Here is a 14,739-nt window from a genome sequence, read left to right on the forward strand (position 1 = left end):
GCAAGTAAATTGGAAACAAGATTGCCTGTAAAACTGGGAATGTGAGAGGCTGTCACTGGGTGAGGAAGAGGAACTTGGGGCTGGAGCTCCCAGCCCACGTTTGCCAGCTTTCAGCCCTCCTGCTGCTCGACCTGCCTGCCTTGGCAAAGCTGTGTGTGCAGCCAGAGCCGCCTCTCCTTGTCTGGCCCCGGCAGCCTCGCAGCTCTTTCAGTTGCACAAACTCCCTGCTATAAATACGCCCATGCTGGCTGAGAAAGGCCGGGTTTGCAAGCAGGACCCTGCTCCATCCTAAGGGCTGGGCAGTGACTGTGACCCTGGGCAGCTGCTCCTGCAGGCCTGTGCTCACTTGAGCCCATCTTCTTCTATGAGAGCAGCCTGATCTGTGCTGGATCGGAAGCTGTTAAAGACTTTCAGAGTGACAGAACCACAAGAGCTGGTGGCTACTGACTTTTTTCTCCGTACCGGTAAGCTGACATCTGTGAGTCATACTCTCCTTCTGCTGTGCCGTTTGTGGTCTCAAGTTTGTGCTACCTAAATACAATCAAACAGATTTCATGTGAAAACCGATATTCTTCTGTTAACTCTATGCTGTGCTGGCATGACACTCATCTTGCATCTTCAAGATGCTTTTTATCCAGTCAGTTCCCAACTCTCTTTGGCCTCCCACCTCCACCAAGCAGTCCAGGAACAGCTCCCCTGGCTGTCACCCACCACAGCACAGTGTGCACTGCTCTGCCCTGGCTGTGCCCCTGACTTTGGATGTGCTTGTGGGTGAGAGAGGATCAGGCTGCTCCAGGCAGGATGATGGGAATGTGAAGGGGAGATGGAAATGTGAGGAGATGATGTGAGCATGAAGGGGTGATGGGAGGCAAAGGTGTGAGTGTGAAAGGCAGCGGTTCACGGCGAGACAGGGAGGGTGAACACAACTGGCCCTGTTTCAAAAACCATCGGTTTCGGGCAGTGGCTCCAGCCAGGGCTGCCTGCAGCCAGCGTGCTCAAACTCTTATCCCGAGTGTTTGGGGGCCGGGGTGCGAGCAGAGGTTGGGGCGGAGGCGCCCTGGATGCGCTGTCCCCGGACCCCCGTTCTCCCGTGGATGTGTTGCCCCCGGACCCCCGTTCTCCCCTGGATGCGCTGTCCCTGGACCCCCGTTCCCCCCTGGATGCGCTGTCCCCGGACCCCCGTTCCCCCCTGGATGCGCTGCCCCCAGACCCCCGCTCCCCCGGCCGAGCAGGGCCGGCTCCTCTCCCCGGAGCGCTGGGCCCGGGGCCGCCTCCGGGGCGGGGCGGGGCGGGTCCCTCGGCCGCTGTCACCGCTCGGGGCCGGCCCAGCGCCCTCCCCTCGGCTCAGCCCGGCCGGGGCGGCGGCGGCGGGGACGGGCGAAGCGGAGCGGAGCGGGGAGCGCAGCGCAGGCGGGAGCGGAGCGAGGGAGCGCGGGAGGAAGGAAGGAAGGAAGGAAGGAGGAGGAGGAGGAGAAGAAGCAGGAGGAGGAGGAGGAGAAGGAGGAAGAGCAGCGGGAGGAGGAGGCAGCGCCGGCCGCGCTGCCCCGGGCGCCCCGCTCCGCGCTCGGCGGGGCTCAGCCGCCGCCCCCCGCTCCCGGCGCGACGCCCCCGCGGCGCTGCCCCAGCCATGAAGGCGGCGGTGGATCTCACCATCATCAAGACGGAGAAGGTGGACATCGAGCTCTTCCCGTCCCCCGGTGAGCGCCGTGTCCCCTCCGCGCCCCGCTCCGCGCAGCCCCGGCCCCGTCTACCGGCGAAGACGGCGGGGGGGGGGGAGGTTTGGCGGGGGGAGAGGCTGGACCGCTGGGGAGGGCTCGCTCAGAGAGGTCGGTGTGGGGTTTTTTGGGGGTGTCTTTCGGAAGGGAGCACGGAGCGCGCCCCAAGTCGCAGCGCAGCGGCGCCGCCCGGGCTCTGCCCGCTGCCGAAGGCGAGTTGACTTTCCGAGCGCTTTTATGACTTTCCATCCCCCTCCTTCTCTTAAAATCCATCCCGCCGCCCCTCCAGCCTCCTTCCCTCACGCTCCTGGCATCCTTGCCGGGATGTAGGGAAGCCCGTCCGGCGGGCAGGCGGGAGAGATGCGCTCCCGGGGCTCCCGCCCGTTCCCATCGTTGGCTGGGATGGATGTGCGTTCCCCCATCCCTCGCTGGAAATGTCTTGTGTGGTCCAGGCACTCGTGGTATTTGGGAAACACAACTCCAGTGCTAAATACTCTGGATTTAGCACGTTTAATCCAGGAAAACCCGCCGCTTTGATTTTTTTTTTCGCCCTTCTGGAGCTGGAGAAATGGGTGGAGAGAGGGTGCAGAGAGCAACACGTTACTGGAGGGAGGCGAGAAGGGTTTTTTGTGTGTTGTAGCGGGGTGAGTTCAGCTGCTGCTGGCTGTGGTTGCTGCTCCGAGCCGAGCCTGACCAGAATAAGGGCTGCTGTTCACACACTGCTGGCGTCTGGCTGCTCGCTGACCCCGGGCGCCCAACTCCTCTCTGCCCTGCCCAGGCGAGGTGGAGGATGGAGCTTGGAGGACCCGCAGGAAAAACAAAAAACAACCCTTTTTTCTGCATTAAACGACTCCTGTTGCTTCATCTCTCCCTGCTGCAATTCCCACTGCGCCAAACTGGAAGTTTGTGCAGCACCGGTGCGGGAAAGAAAATCAAATTAAAGATTGAGTTGTACATTTCTCTGGCGGTTAGAAAGTTTCTAGGAAAGCCAGAAGGGAGCCACAGCTCCCGCAGGCATTGGGATTTTGGGCTGCATGTGGAAATAAAATGACAGCTGAGTGCTGGAGCCGCACAGGGGTTGGTGCTTCGACTTCAATAGATGCTGGTGCAGCATCAGCGGGGCCGCAGAGAGCTCCAAAGGCAGCACCACCTTGGCTTCAGCCGTCCATGGACTCCGAGTGTCCAGCGCTGGGGTCTCCCTTGGGATCCCTCCTCCCACCCTCCCCGGCCGCAGGGAGCTCCCTGTGCTGGGCAGAGGTGCCAGCGCTCCCTGGCCCGGGCAGCAGGGCTGAGCCTGGCCCCGGGCTGGGCTGGGGAGCGCCAGGCTTGCAAATGCCCGAGGGATGCTAAGAATGCACCTACACAGCTGAAATGAGGGGCTGGAGGGGAGCAGAGGACCTGTTTGTGCCTATTTCCTAAAACTCTGGTGAAGACTCAATCCTGCCCTTCAGCCCCCGAGGGCAGCCTGTTTGTTCAGAGGGGAGAAAAACGGCATAGGAATAACACCTGGACCGTCAGGGTGGGGTGCGGTTTGCTTTTCACTCCAGAGTAAAGCATCTGTTAAAATTTGCACTCTCCTGGTCGGGGTGAGAGCTCTCTCAGAGGCTCTGGGTGTCGGGAGCAGTGGAATTCCCTGGTGCCTGAAGGGAGGACTCAGAGTTTCACCCTGCCTTAAGTTCGTTTTCTTCTGTCCCTGGAAGCTCTTCTGCAGCTGATGTCAGCAAACTGCTCTTAGAGCTGACCCAAAGCTGAAACTTGGGCAGGAAGAGCGCTGAAAAACACAAACGCAGAGGTAGAAAAGCGCTGCCCCCCCCATCGGCTCAGCTGCAGCCGCTCCTGTGCTGGTGGCTGCGCTCGCTGGGAGCCACAAAGGTCAGCGCTGTCAATTAGCTGGCTTAACCTCATTTCCCCTCCAACTCCGAAGGAAAAAAAGCTGCAGCTCTCTGGTTTGGTGGGATTGATGGCGAGGGAAGGAGTGTGGATGCTGCTGGGTCGTGCTCCTGGGATCCAGCCAGGGGAGGAGGGAGCATCACTTCTCTCTGCTCCTAGAGGGCTCATCTGCTCCCTGATGGCTCCCGCAGCCCTGAATCCACCACCAAATGTTCCCATCGTCCTTAATTCCAAAATGGGCTGAGAAGGACTGCAGCCCCTTGTCCCCTCTCACAGCAGCCGTGCCGATGTGATCCCTGGGGTTAAACCTTGGGCAGGGAGGGCCCTGCAGCCAGAGGGTTTCAGCTGTGCAGGATGTTTAATGTGCCAGGTGCCCCATGAAACTCTGTCCCCTCTCACCCCCCAAACCAAACCCTGCTCCACCCCACACCTCTGCCTGCAAAACTCTGGGGAGATTTGTGGTGTTCAAAGGGTTTAAAAATAACCTGAAAGGGATGTGGAGCTGTAAAGCTCCAGAAAGCTTCCAAAGCCAAATCCTCCCCCTCCACCCCTGCTATTAGCAGCAGGAGTGTGTGAGTGAGATGAGCAGGTCAGAGCCAGAACCCCATGGGGTGGGTTCTCCTTCAGGACCCAATTCTGGGTGTGTGGATATTCTTAGGCGGATGTGATGGAAGGGTGGTAACATCACTTGTGGTTGTACATACATGGCTGATCCACCAAAGGCTTGGTGGGACGTTTTCTGAAACAGTAAAACCCCAAACCACACAAAATTCAACCCCAAGGGAACTTCACCTGGGGGCTGATGAAGGCTGCCCTCAACAAATCACTTTGTTTCCTGCAGCTCGGCCAAGCTGCATTTGCTGGCTGTGGGCAGAGTGGGCAGCAGCTCCAGCCCTGCTGGGAGCTCTGGGGTGTAACTAGGGCTCCCAGTGCTCATTTCTTGCTCAGGAAGCTGCAGATTTGCCTCCCCGAGGTACCAGAGCAGGGCTGTAATCCCAGCTGTCGTTCCTGGGCATCCCCAGTGGAGCAGTGATGCCAAACTCCCCATCCTGCATCCAGCCCTCCTCCTGCCTCCTTTCCCTGAGGTGTGTTATGGGAGCAGGGGGGGGCTTTGTTCCTGGAAAAAGGATTTGCTCAGAAATCCGGGCTGTTTGGCCCTTCCCATGCCTACCCCGAGGACAGCTGGGACATGGACACGTTGTTTCCATTGGCCTGTGCGTGGGTGGCATCCCAGGGGTGTGCTTTTATCTGACAAGAGCTTTTCCCTCGTTTAGGATTTGGGACGACATCAGTTAGGGCTGAAGGAAGATTTTCCCTTCCAGCCCAAAGCTCTGTAGGGTTCTGGATCTCCTGCTGGGGTGGTGCAGGGTACAGGGAAGCTCCTACACAGCTTCCATGCTGCTCGGGGATGCAGGACCTGCCTGAACCGTGCTTGTCCCCCTTCCCGCAGCCAGGTCAGGCTTTGCTTTCACTTTCAGCGCAGACAAATAAGGGAGTTCGCATTTAAAGTGAGCCTGGCAAAGGCAGAGCTCCTGCACAGAGCCTGGCCGCGGGCAAGTGGCAGAGAAAATCCCTTTTCTTTGGGTTTTAGGAGGGGATCCTTCATTCTGGCCTCTGCCTTGTCTAGGGAGGACAAGTTTGCAGCCATCCCTGGCTCCAGGTGTGCACAGAACGGAGTCACAGCTGGACCAGCCCGACCGACGGGGGGCAGTTTGCTGAGCGGCTCGGGGTAAAAGTGCCCAGGGACTTGGGACATTATTCTCATTATTCTCAAAAAGAAAGGTTTGATCCTGCCTTATCCTCACAGGGCTGAGCCCTCCAGCTGTGTCAGCTGCTGTGTGACTCAGTTTCCCTGCTGCTGACGGGCACTGGCTCCTGCATGGCCACGTTTTGTTTCCATGAAGGATAAACCACAGCAGAGAGCCCCAGCATTTCCCTCCCTGCTCCGGCACCTTCTGCATCCCCCCTCTGCCTCAGTGGCACTGGGAGAGCTCGCCTGTCCTGCCGGGGACACGCGGGATGCCAGAGCCTGGGAAAGGAAAGCACGGATTGGTGTTTCCAGGGATGCGGGGAATGGCACCCGCATCTTTTGGAATGCTTTGCTCTGCAGTGCAGCCGAGGTGAAGCTGGGCTCGGCTGGGGATGCTCTGTGTGGGCTGCAATGATCAGCAGCGAGGCTGAGGCTCAGCCGTGGAGGGCTCGGGGCCGCTCTCGCATTTTCGGTGCTGATTGCCTGCGGAGGAGGTGAGAACTCAGCTGAGAAGAGCAATTACCTCTGTATGCGCTGACAAAATGCCCATTACTGTGGTATCCAGCCGGGATGCGGGAATGAGAGGTTCCCAGGAGGGGGGACTGGCTGCACTTGGCTGCCACCAGCTTCAAGTTTTTTAGTGTCAGCTTCCCACCAAAGCTCTGAAAAGGGGTGGAAAGAGCACATCCCTGGTTTTTAACCTGGGTAAGGGGAGGGAGATTTCCAGGGAACAGGAGCAAACCCCGTTCCTTTCACGTTTCTATCCCAGCTCCCCAAAGCACGCACCAAGTGTGTAATTACAGTGTCGTTCCATGAAGTGGCCCCTAATTTGCCATGTAATTACAGCGTGCCATGCTTTGATGGGCCTTACAGAATGCAGGGATAGCACAGGCTCATGCTGGAATGCCGTGCTCCAGCTCTCCAAAGGAGCTGCTGAGACATCCTGGGACTTCCTGCACTCCCAAATCCTGAGCAGATTGCAGGCAGGCAGCGAGGGGCTGGGACTCCAGCAGGACTGTGACACGCTGAGCTTTGCCACGGGATTATCACAGAATCCCAGAATGGTTTGGGTTGAAATCCTTAAAGATCTCACCTGGGAGACCTCCCACTAGCCCAGGTGGCTCCAAGCCCTGTCCAACCTGGCCTTGGACACATCCAGGGATGGGGCAGCCACAGCTGCTCTGGGAGCCAGCTCTGGGTGGAACTGCAGGCTGCTGTGGCAATGATGGGAAAAAGTGGAAATCCTCTGGAATGGATCCTGCTGTGTGAGGAGCTGGGGCAGCTGCATCAGGCTGAGGGTGCACAGGTTGTCCCAGAGATTAAAGCCTCAGGTGGGTGTGAGTAGGACCAGACTGTCTGAAACATGTCAGGGATGTGAACTGGCAGAGCTGCCACCCTAAATGGCTCCTGTCAGTTGTAGCACCAGGATCTGCTGGGATTTTGGGGAATCAATCCAAGTAAATCTGTCCCAGATAAGGCAGGAGAGTCTTTTCCCTTTTGCACTGTCAGCTGGTCCTTGCATGGCACACGGTGAGGAAGTGGCAGGATGTAGGACAGCAAGTGTCACTGCTGTCCCTGATCCATAGGATGCAGCTCTGGCACCCTCCAGGCTGACAAATCTGGCTTGGTGGAGCACCTGTGCTGGGTAGGAGTGTGCCAGGACTCTGAGGAGGTGCACAAGGAGGGGATGATCTGCTGTACTGGAGCACTAAAACTGCCCTGGAGCCAAGGCCTGCCTGTTCATTGATCCTGGGATCCCTGTGGGAATTGGGGTATTCCATAGGGGTGAGGCTGTGCCCCTGCAGGCTCAGCCCTGACTCCCCAGTTTGCTTTTGGCTGGGAGCTCCTGCTGGATTCCAGTGTCTCTCCAGAGCCTCCTGGTGCAGCTCCAAGCCCCATCCCAGCAGGAGCCAGTGGCACAATCTGCAGCTGATCTGAGCAGCACAGCTGTCTCACAGCCAAAATTCAGGCCTGCAGCCCTTTTTTTGTAACCCCATGCCACAGTTATCCATCTCAGCTCTTTTGTTCCTCTTCCGTGACTAAGCTGCTCGCTGCCTGTGTTTCTTTTTTTTCCTTTCATTGTGTAGTTTATAATCTTCCAACGAGATACAGACAAAAATTTGTTTGCAGCGCTGGCCAAGAAGGCTCTTGTTTCCCTGGCACAGGGCCATGCTTACATCTCCAGTCAAAATACTGCTGGTTAAACAATAAATATTTATTGATTCTCCTACGAGCTCCTACATTTTTCCCAGGTGCAGTGGAATTTGAGGGGGGGAAACACTTGAGTGCTGCCCATGGCAGAGCTGGGAGATGGCTCTGGAGATAACGGGCCTGGAGTGGGATCTCCTCCTGCAGAGGTGACTTTGGAAAGCTGGGCTGGGTCCTGCTGCAAGCCCTGCAGAGCTGCTCTCATCTCCCCAGCCCAGCTTTCCCAGCTTTGGTGATTTGTGCCTGCAGGCTTCCCTGGCAGTGATGGAAAAATGTGGAAATCTACAGTGGCTTCATGTGCCTGAATATCTCCTGGAACAGGGGAGGGACAGTCTGGGATGGACACTGAGTTGGAGGCCAAGTGCACAGAGATGGCAAAAAAAGAAATAAATCCTTCAATCCCAGAATGGTTTGGGCTGGAAGGGACCTTAAAGCTCACCCAGTTCCATCCCTGCTATGGCAGGGACAGCTCACACTGGACCAGGTGGCTCAGGGCCCTGGCCAGGCTGGCCTTGGGCACCTCCAGGGTGGTTTCAGTTTGCAGTTTGGTGTGAGGGCTCAGCTGTGGTGTCTCAGTGTCTCACCCCGGCCTCTGGAGCCTTTCACAAAAAGGCTGCAAACGCTGCCTGGCAGAGCCTGAGCCCTGCAGGGCTGAGGGGGAGGCAGAGCCCCCAGTGCTGTGCTCAGAGCTGCTCCAAGGTGTTTCATCCTCCTCCTGAGGGTGGCTGGCTCAGAGTAGCCCTGGATAGGTCAAGCCCTGCTCTCTCACTACCATCTCTTTCTGAACTGAAACTCTGCATTTTTATGTTGAGGTTTTGGATTTTTTTTTTCAGTCAACTGCCAAAATCCAAGCCTTGATTTGCTCCTCTGTCCCATGAACATCACCAGCTCATGGGAGCAATGCCCCCTGTGCAGGACCAGGCAGGTGACACGGTTTTGCCTGTCCCCTGCCCTGGCTGTGCTGACCTTGCAGAGTTTCCTGGCTCTGCAGGCTGTGTCCTGCTCTGTGCAGGGCAGGTGGGGCTGGTGTTTGCAGGAAGGCAGGAAGCTGGTGCAGCACAGCCCCTCGCTCCCACATCTGGTTCCTGGAGCTCGTGGATAAATATAACCTGCCAGAGAAATATCACAAACACACCGAGAAACAGCAGCTTGCTTTCCCAGAGAGGAAAATCCCCTCTTTGCTGTGGCTCCCTCTGCTTTGGGAATGAGGATTGGAGTCATTGTGACAGCCTTGGTTGTGGATTGGCATGTGCAAAGTCCCAGGGCTCTGTCTGGCTCTGAACTGGGCTCTGGGGCTGGAATTCCCATTCATTCATCTCCCAGTTGCTGCTGGGCACAATAGCAATACCTGCTCCAGCAATTCCCTGCTTTCCAGCTTTTTTCCTTGTGTTTAAACCTTTCCTACACAGCCAGAAGAGCAGAGACCTCCAGCTCAGGTGGCTGGGGCAGGAACCTCGGGGTTATTTGGGCTGGAACAACATCCTGGGAGGGAGAGCAGGGAGCACTGCTCTGCTCTGGGCTGTAGCTATGTGTAGGACATTTTCCCACTGAATCCCATTCTGGGATGGCTGTGGGGCTGCCTCCTCACCCCAGCTGAGCATCCAGAGCTTGCTAATGAACAAAATGCATTTTCTTACACGGAGGGGATTCTAAATTGGCTCCACATGGGTTCTGTAGGTTGTGGCACTTTCCCGGAGGGTGATGGCATGAGCAGGAATGTGGGATTGATGAAAGAAGCCAGACACTGAGTCAAAAGCTCCCCCTCTCCCCTCGCCATGCCCCCTCTCTCTCCCCCCATCTCATCTCAAATACTTGATGTGATTCCAAGGCATTCTTCTCATGGCTGGTGGGGAGTGCAGGAGAAGCCAGCCCAGGGACTGAGCTTTTCTTTAAAAGCTTCTTTCTGAAGCTTTGGGGCCTTGCACCCCAAAAGATGTTGAGAAAAGGTTTGATGAGATTTTGTTTTTAGGGAAACTGAGGCACAGCACTCCCATTTTGCCATGTCAGGGAGGTGGGAGCATCCTCAGTTGGGTGCTCCAGGTCTCCCTCTGCTTGCAGGATTCCTGCTCTCCATGCTCTGTGTTCCACTGCCCGGCTCCTCCCCAGCAGCAGGCAGGCCTGGAGCCATCCACCCTCCAGAATTCCCAGTTTGGGGGTGCTGGGAGACTGGGGCAGGCTCAGCATCCCTTGGGAGCCAAGTCAGGCACGGCAGGATGGGGCTGGCTGCCATTCCCTGGGATGCTGCCTCTCCTGGCATGGCCTTGCAGGATAACCTTGCTCACTCAGGGAAGCTGCCCCTGCCAGCAGCAGACCCCAAAAGCTGAAACTGGACACTGGGCAGTGCTTGGGGGTTGTTTTCTGTTGTTTACCCCCCGTTGTCAGCACTTTTTATCACAATAATCAAACTGTGGCTTTTTGACCCACATGAAAGTTTTTTTCAGAGGTGCCTGCATGTGTTTGTGCAAAGCCACTGAATTTTGGTCACTGCTCTGGGAGCAGAAAAGGGGATTTTTGCTTTCTTACCTTTTAGTTTTAAGCAATTGTTTACCGAAACCTGAACCCTCTGAAGAAACAACTTGCAAAAGCTGAGTAGTCCTGGCTTTTTCCACTGGAAAATTAAAAAAAGATGGAGTGGGACACGTGAAATTTGGGTCTTTTTTTTCCCTTCTTTTTTTACCCATTATTGTTAGAAGCGGTTTGAAAATGCAATGCCAAGAGCTTTCTCTTTTCAAGTGCTCGAGGCACGTTACCCAACTGCTCCATGCCTCAGACTGCTCCATGAGGTCAGCAAACGCAATTCCTCCTGCTCTGCAGCTGGAAATGAGGAAAAACTCCTTTGCTCAAGCCCTGCCATCAGCCCTGGGCAGCAGAGGAGCCCGGCAGCTTGGGAGCAGCACCGGTGACATTTCCCAAGCCCATCCTTGTCAAGGGCTGCCAGGAACTTTGGGCTTGGGGTCTGAGACTGTGCCGGGGTTTGGGAAGGCTGGGGCAGTTTCCCATGGCAGCAGCAGGGTTTGGGAAGGCTGGGGCAGTTTTCCATGGCAGCAGTGGGGTTTGGGAAGGCTGGGGCAGTTTCCAGTGGCAGCAGCAGGGTTTGGGAAGGCTGGGGCAGTTTCCAGTGGCAGCAGCAAGGTCTGGGAAGGCTGGGGCAGTTTTCCATGGCAGCAGTGAGGTTTGGGAAGGCTGGGGCAGTTTCCAGTGGCAGCAGTAGGGTTTGGGAAGGCTGGGGCAGTTTCCAGTGGCAGCAGTAGGGTTTGGGAAGGCTGGGGCAGTTTCCAGTGGCAGCAGTGAGGTTTGGGAAGGCTGGGGCAGTTTCCCATGGCAGCAGCGGGGTCTGGGAAGGCTGGGGCAGTTTTCCATGGCAGCAGCAGGGTCTGGGAAGGCTGGGGCAGTTTCCCTTTCCAGTGGCAGCAGTGGGGTTTGGGAAGGCTGGGGCAGTTTCCCATGGCAGCAGTGGGGTTTGGGAAGGCTGGGGCTGTTTCCAGTGGCAGCACTGGGGTCTGGGAAGCTGGGGCAGTTTCCAGTGGCAGCAGCAGGGTCTGGGAAGGCTGGGGCAGTTTCCAGCGGCAGCAGTGGGGTCTGGGAAGGCTGGGGCAGTTTTCCATGGCAGCACTGGGGTCTGGGAAGCTGGGGCAGTTTCCAGTGGCAGCAGCAGGGTCTGGGAAGGCTGGGGCAGTTTCCAGTGGCAGCAGCAGGGTTTGGGAAGGCTGGGGCAGTTTCCAGTGGCAGCAGTGGGGTCTGGGAAGGCTGGGGCAGTTTTCCATGGCAGCAGTGGGGTCTGGGAAGGCTGGGGCAGTTTCCAGTGGCAGCAGTGGGGTTTGGGAAGGCTGGGGCAGTTTCCAGTGGCAGCAGTGGGGTTTGGGAAGGCTGGGGCAGTTTCCCATGGCAGCAGTGGGGTTTGGGAAGGCTGGGGCAGTTTTCCATGGCAGCAGCAGGGTCTGGGAAGGCTGGGGCTCTTTCCAGTGGCAGCAGCAGGGTTTGGGAAGGCTGGGGCAGTTTCCCATGGCAGCAGCAGGGTCTGGGAAGGCTGGGGCAGTTTCCCTTTCCAGCGGCAGCAGCGGGGTTTGGGATGCGGAGCTGTCCCGGTAGCCGCGGCCCGGCGGGGCCGCTCCTCGCTCGGGCTCTTTCCATCCCTTTAAGCGGCTCCAGATTTGAATTTGGCTCCAAAGGCCGGAACATGAAAGGCCCCGGCCCTGCGCCTGTTTGCCTTCGAGCGGGATGACTCGCACCATTCCTGCTTCCAAGCAGCCGAGCGCGGAGCAGCCGGGGCCATATGGATCCTATAGAGTGACCCGAGTGCCCGGCGAGGCGGCACAGCGGGATGGGGAGGGGAGGGAAGGGATCAGGAGGGGCTGCCCCAAGCTCTGTCACCCCCGGGCCGGACCCTTTCCCCCCTTCGGCGTCTTCAAGGGCTTCTGCCTTGCGTGGCTGTCGGGCTGTCCGTCCCTGGCACTCAATGAGAGCCAAAGTTCGGCCGAAAGAAATCTCAAAAATAAAAGAAGAAGGGCAAAGGGGGGATAAGACCCCGGAGGAAAAGGAGGAAAGGGAAGGGGAGGGGAGGATGATGTGCCTTTAAGCCGCGTGTGTAACTGCTCGCTAATCTGGTGACTAATTCCGTGCGCGGCTGCCAAGCCGGGATCCATCCCCAGCCCAAGGCTCGGGAGTCATCGGGTCCCTCCCTGCCCCATCCCGCGCCCCGCCGGGCGCCAGCCCCCCCGGCCCCCCGCGCTCCCCATGGCAATTTATTTACTCATCTGCAGGGCACAGCCCCGGCGGTCTCTTGACTCAGCAGTCCGGGGCCGATGGGAGCTGCGGGAGCAAATTCCAGGCAAGAAATAATCTCATGACTTGTCTCGGAAAAGATTGCTCCGCAAAGATCCCCTGACGGTCACGGAGCGCTCCGTGCCGGCCCCTCCGGCAGAGCCTGACCAGGCTCCCGATTTCCCAACCTCGGGCAGCCGGCCAGGGATCCCGGGGGGACTCGCTGCAGCTTTCTCCCTTGGAAAAACAGGGATGGACTCGGAGATAGGGGATGGCACGGGGGCCTCGCGGCCGATGCCTGTTCCCCCGGGACACAGGGAATGGGGAGCTGGAGCTGGCTGGCCAGGGCAGGGAGCCCAGAGCTGGGGGGCTGTGTTGGTTTTTGGGGCATTCCTCCTTTTCTTACTCTCCACTTTCCAGGGAGGGTTTAAGCCCTTCCTTCATCCCCAGGCAATTTTGGTTCCTCCATCTGTGTTTTTGCCCAGGCACTGGCATCACCCCCAGGAGGGCTGGCACCGAGGATGACTTTTGAAGCACATTTTTCCTTAGGCTTTTTTCCCTCTCCTCTTGGCTCTTTTTCATCCTACATTTCTCTCACCCTGGTCTTTTTCCCCCACCTCTTCTTCATCCAGAGTAACTGGAATTCCATCCCACTCTGAGGGCTCTTTGGGAGGTCTGGTCCCATACCCAGTGTGGGAATGGGGTGGGATTACACCAAGTTGGGAATTAATGATCTTTACAAACATTTTCTGGCATTTTTCTGGGAGGAAAGCCCCGGGGGTGGGCAGGGCTGTTCGGCTGACAGCTCCTGTGCCTCCTCCTCAGCTGGGATCAAGGCTTGGGATCACTCAGCTCCTGGGGCCATGCCAGGTCCCTGGAAATGAGCTGGTCCAATGCACGGTGCCCTTGGAGATGAAGGGAGAGGAACCAGCCTTGGATCACTGGGGAGTCACTCCTGGAGCACCAGGAGCTTGGGGTCAAGCTCCCAAGGGAATCTCACACCCCTCAAACCACACATCCAAGTCACTGCCAGAGCTCCTCCAGCCTCCTTAGGGTTGACAGAGGATTCCTGGAGTTCCTGGCAAGGGCTCCCAGCTCCCGAGTCCCAAATGCCGCCCCCTCCACCCCCTCCTCCATTGAGTGTCTCCTAAAGAGCCTCTTGGCGTGAGCAGCCGAATTCAATCAGCCCTTTCACCATCTGCTCCAGGCACTTCTGCCGGGGAGGGCTCGGGGCCAGCGGGGCTGTAATTCCTTAATGGCTTCCGGATGCTCCGTGCGGTGGATGCGAGGCCTGGGAGCGTCTCAGCCTCTCCCCTGGCCCTCACCGAGGTTTCCAAGCTCAGGCTTCCTCTGGGCAGATCCCAGCACCTCACATTTATCCCTGCCTGCCCTTCTCTCTTCCCAGCTGAGGCCAGGAGCTGACATAATCCATCCTGGACAGCGCTTGGCTCTGGGATGGGAAGGGCTGAGCCTGATGGGGCAGCCCAGCTCCTCTTTGGCCGCCTGTCCCAGCCCACTCCCACCTTCATCTTCCCAGGGCTTGCTCTGGCCCAATCCCTGCACTGGTCCCTTCCCTGGTGGGAAGTTTCCTAGAAGTAGGAGCTGGAAAAGAAGAACTTCTTGGGGATTGGGAAAACCCTCGCTCCTGTGCCTGAGGATACTGGAAACCCGGATGCTGCATGGTGTAACACACCTGGGCAAAGCCCAGGAGCCCTGTGCTCAGCCTGGGATGGAGATGATTAATCTTGGGGCTCTCCTGGAAAATCCCCTTTGTTGGTTTTCTTGTCTGCTTAAAAATTAATAAACCCGGGAGAATTGTTCCTGGGAAGTTGTGAAATGAAATTACTTTGGCACCGCTGTTCCTGAGGTTGGCGTGGGCTGCAGAGCTTTGGTTCCCAGGTTTTTCCCAGGCCCTTCCTGGCCTCCATCACTGGGGGAGCTGAGCTTGGGCAGGGAACAGGGAGGTGAAATGGTGCAGGGCTGGCAGGAGCACCCAGGGATGGCCGTGTCCTGGCTCCCTCCTGGTCCCAAATGGGAAGCTGGCTCTCATTCTCCTCTCAGCAATCCCTTGGCTTTCATGGCTTCCAGCCCAGCCAGGAAAAGGCTCCTGTCCTGTTGTGGCTGCTGGGATCATCTGCTGCTGTGCAGAGCCTGCCCAGGGCTGGGGGGATGTGCAGGGTGTGGGACATGAGTGGTGCCATCAGCACAGCCACAACCCCAGGAGGTGTCACTGGCTCAGGTGGCAGAGCAGAAGGAGCATCTTCTCCTCTCCTGTCCAGCAGGTTCTCCCTCCCCTCCCTCCTGGGAGATGCAGCTTGGGAAGGTGCTTGGAGTGTGCAGTGGCTGCTGTGAGCTGCCCTGGGGGGGTTCAGCTACAGGGGGGCTGCTGGGTGTATTTGTGTGTGCTTGAGTGTG

At 57.8% G+C, this 14,739-nt stretch overlaps 1 protein-coding gene across 1 annotated transcript in view; it reads left to right on the forward strand.

Annotated features, from left to right (window-relative positions):
* The first annotated feature begins 1,400 nt into the window (after nt 1-1,400).
* ETS1 (ETS proto-oncogene 1, transcription factor) overlaps nt 1,401-14,739 on the forward strand; it is a 52,123-nt gene continuing 38,784 nt past the window's right edge. The window contains exon 1 of the mRNA XM_071449568.1: nt 1,401-1,697. Within this exon, the coding sequence (XP_071305669.1) occupies nt 1,628-1,697 (70 nt within the window). The 5' untranslated portion in view covers nt 1,401-1,627. The remainder of the gene's footprint in view (nt 1,698-14,739) is intronic.

This window comes from Agelaius tricolor, unplaced genomic scaffold (genome assembly GCF_023055355.1).
Source record: "Agelaius tricolor isolate 1412-34295 unplaced genomic scaffold, bAgeTri1.0.p SCAF_29, whole genome shotgun sequence".
Taxonomy (NCBI): Eukaryota; Metazoa; Chordata; class Aves; order Passeriformes; family Icteridae; genus Agelaius; species Agelaius tricolor.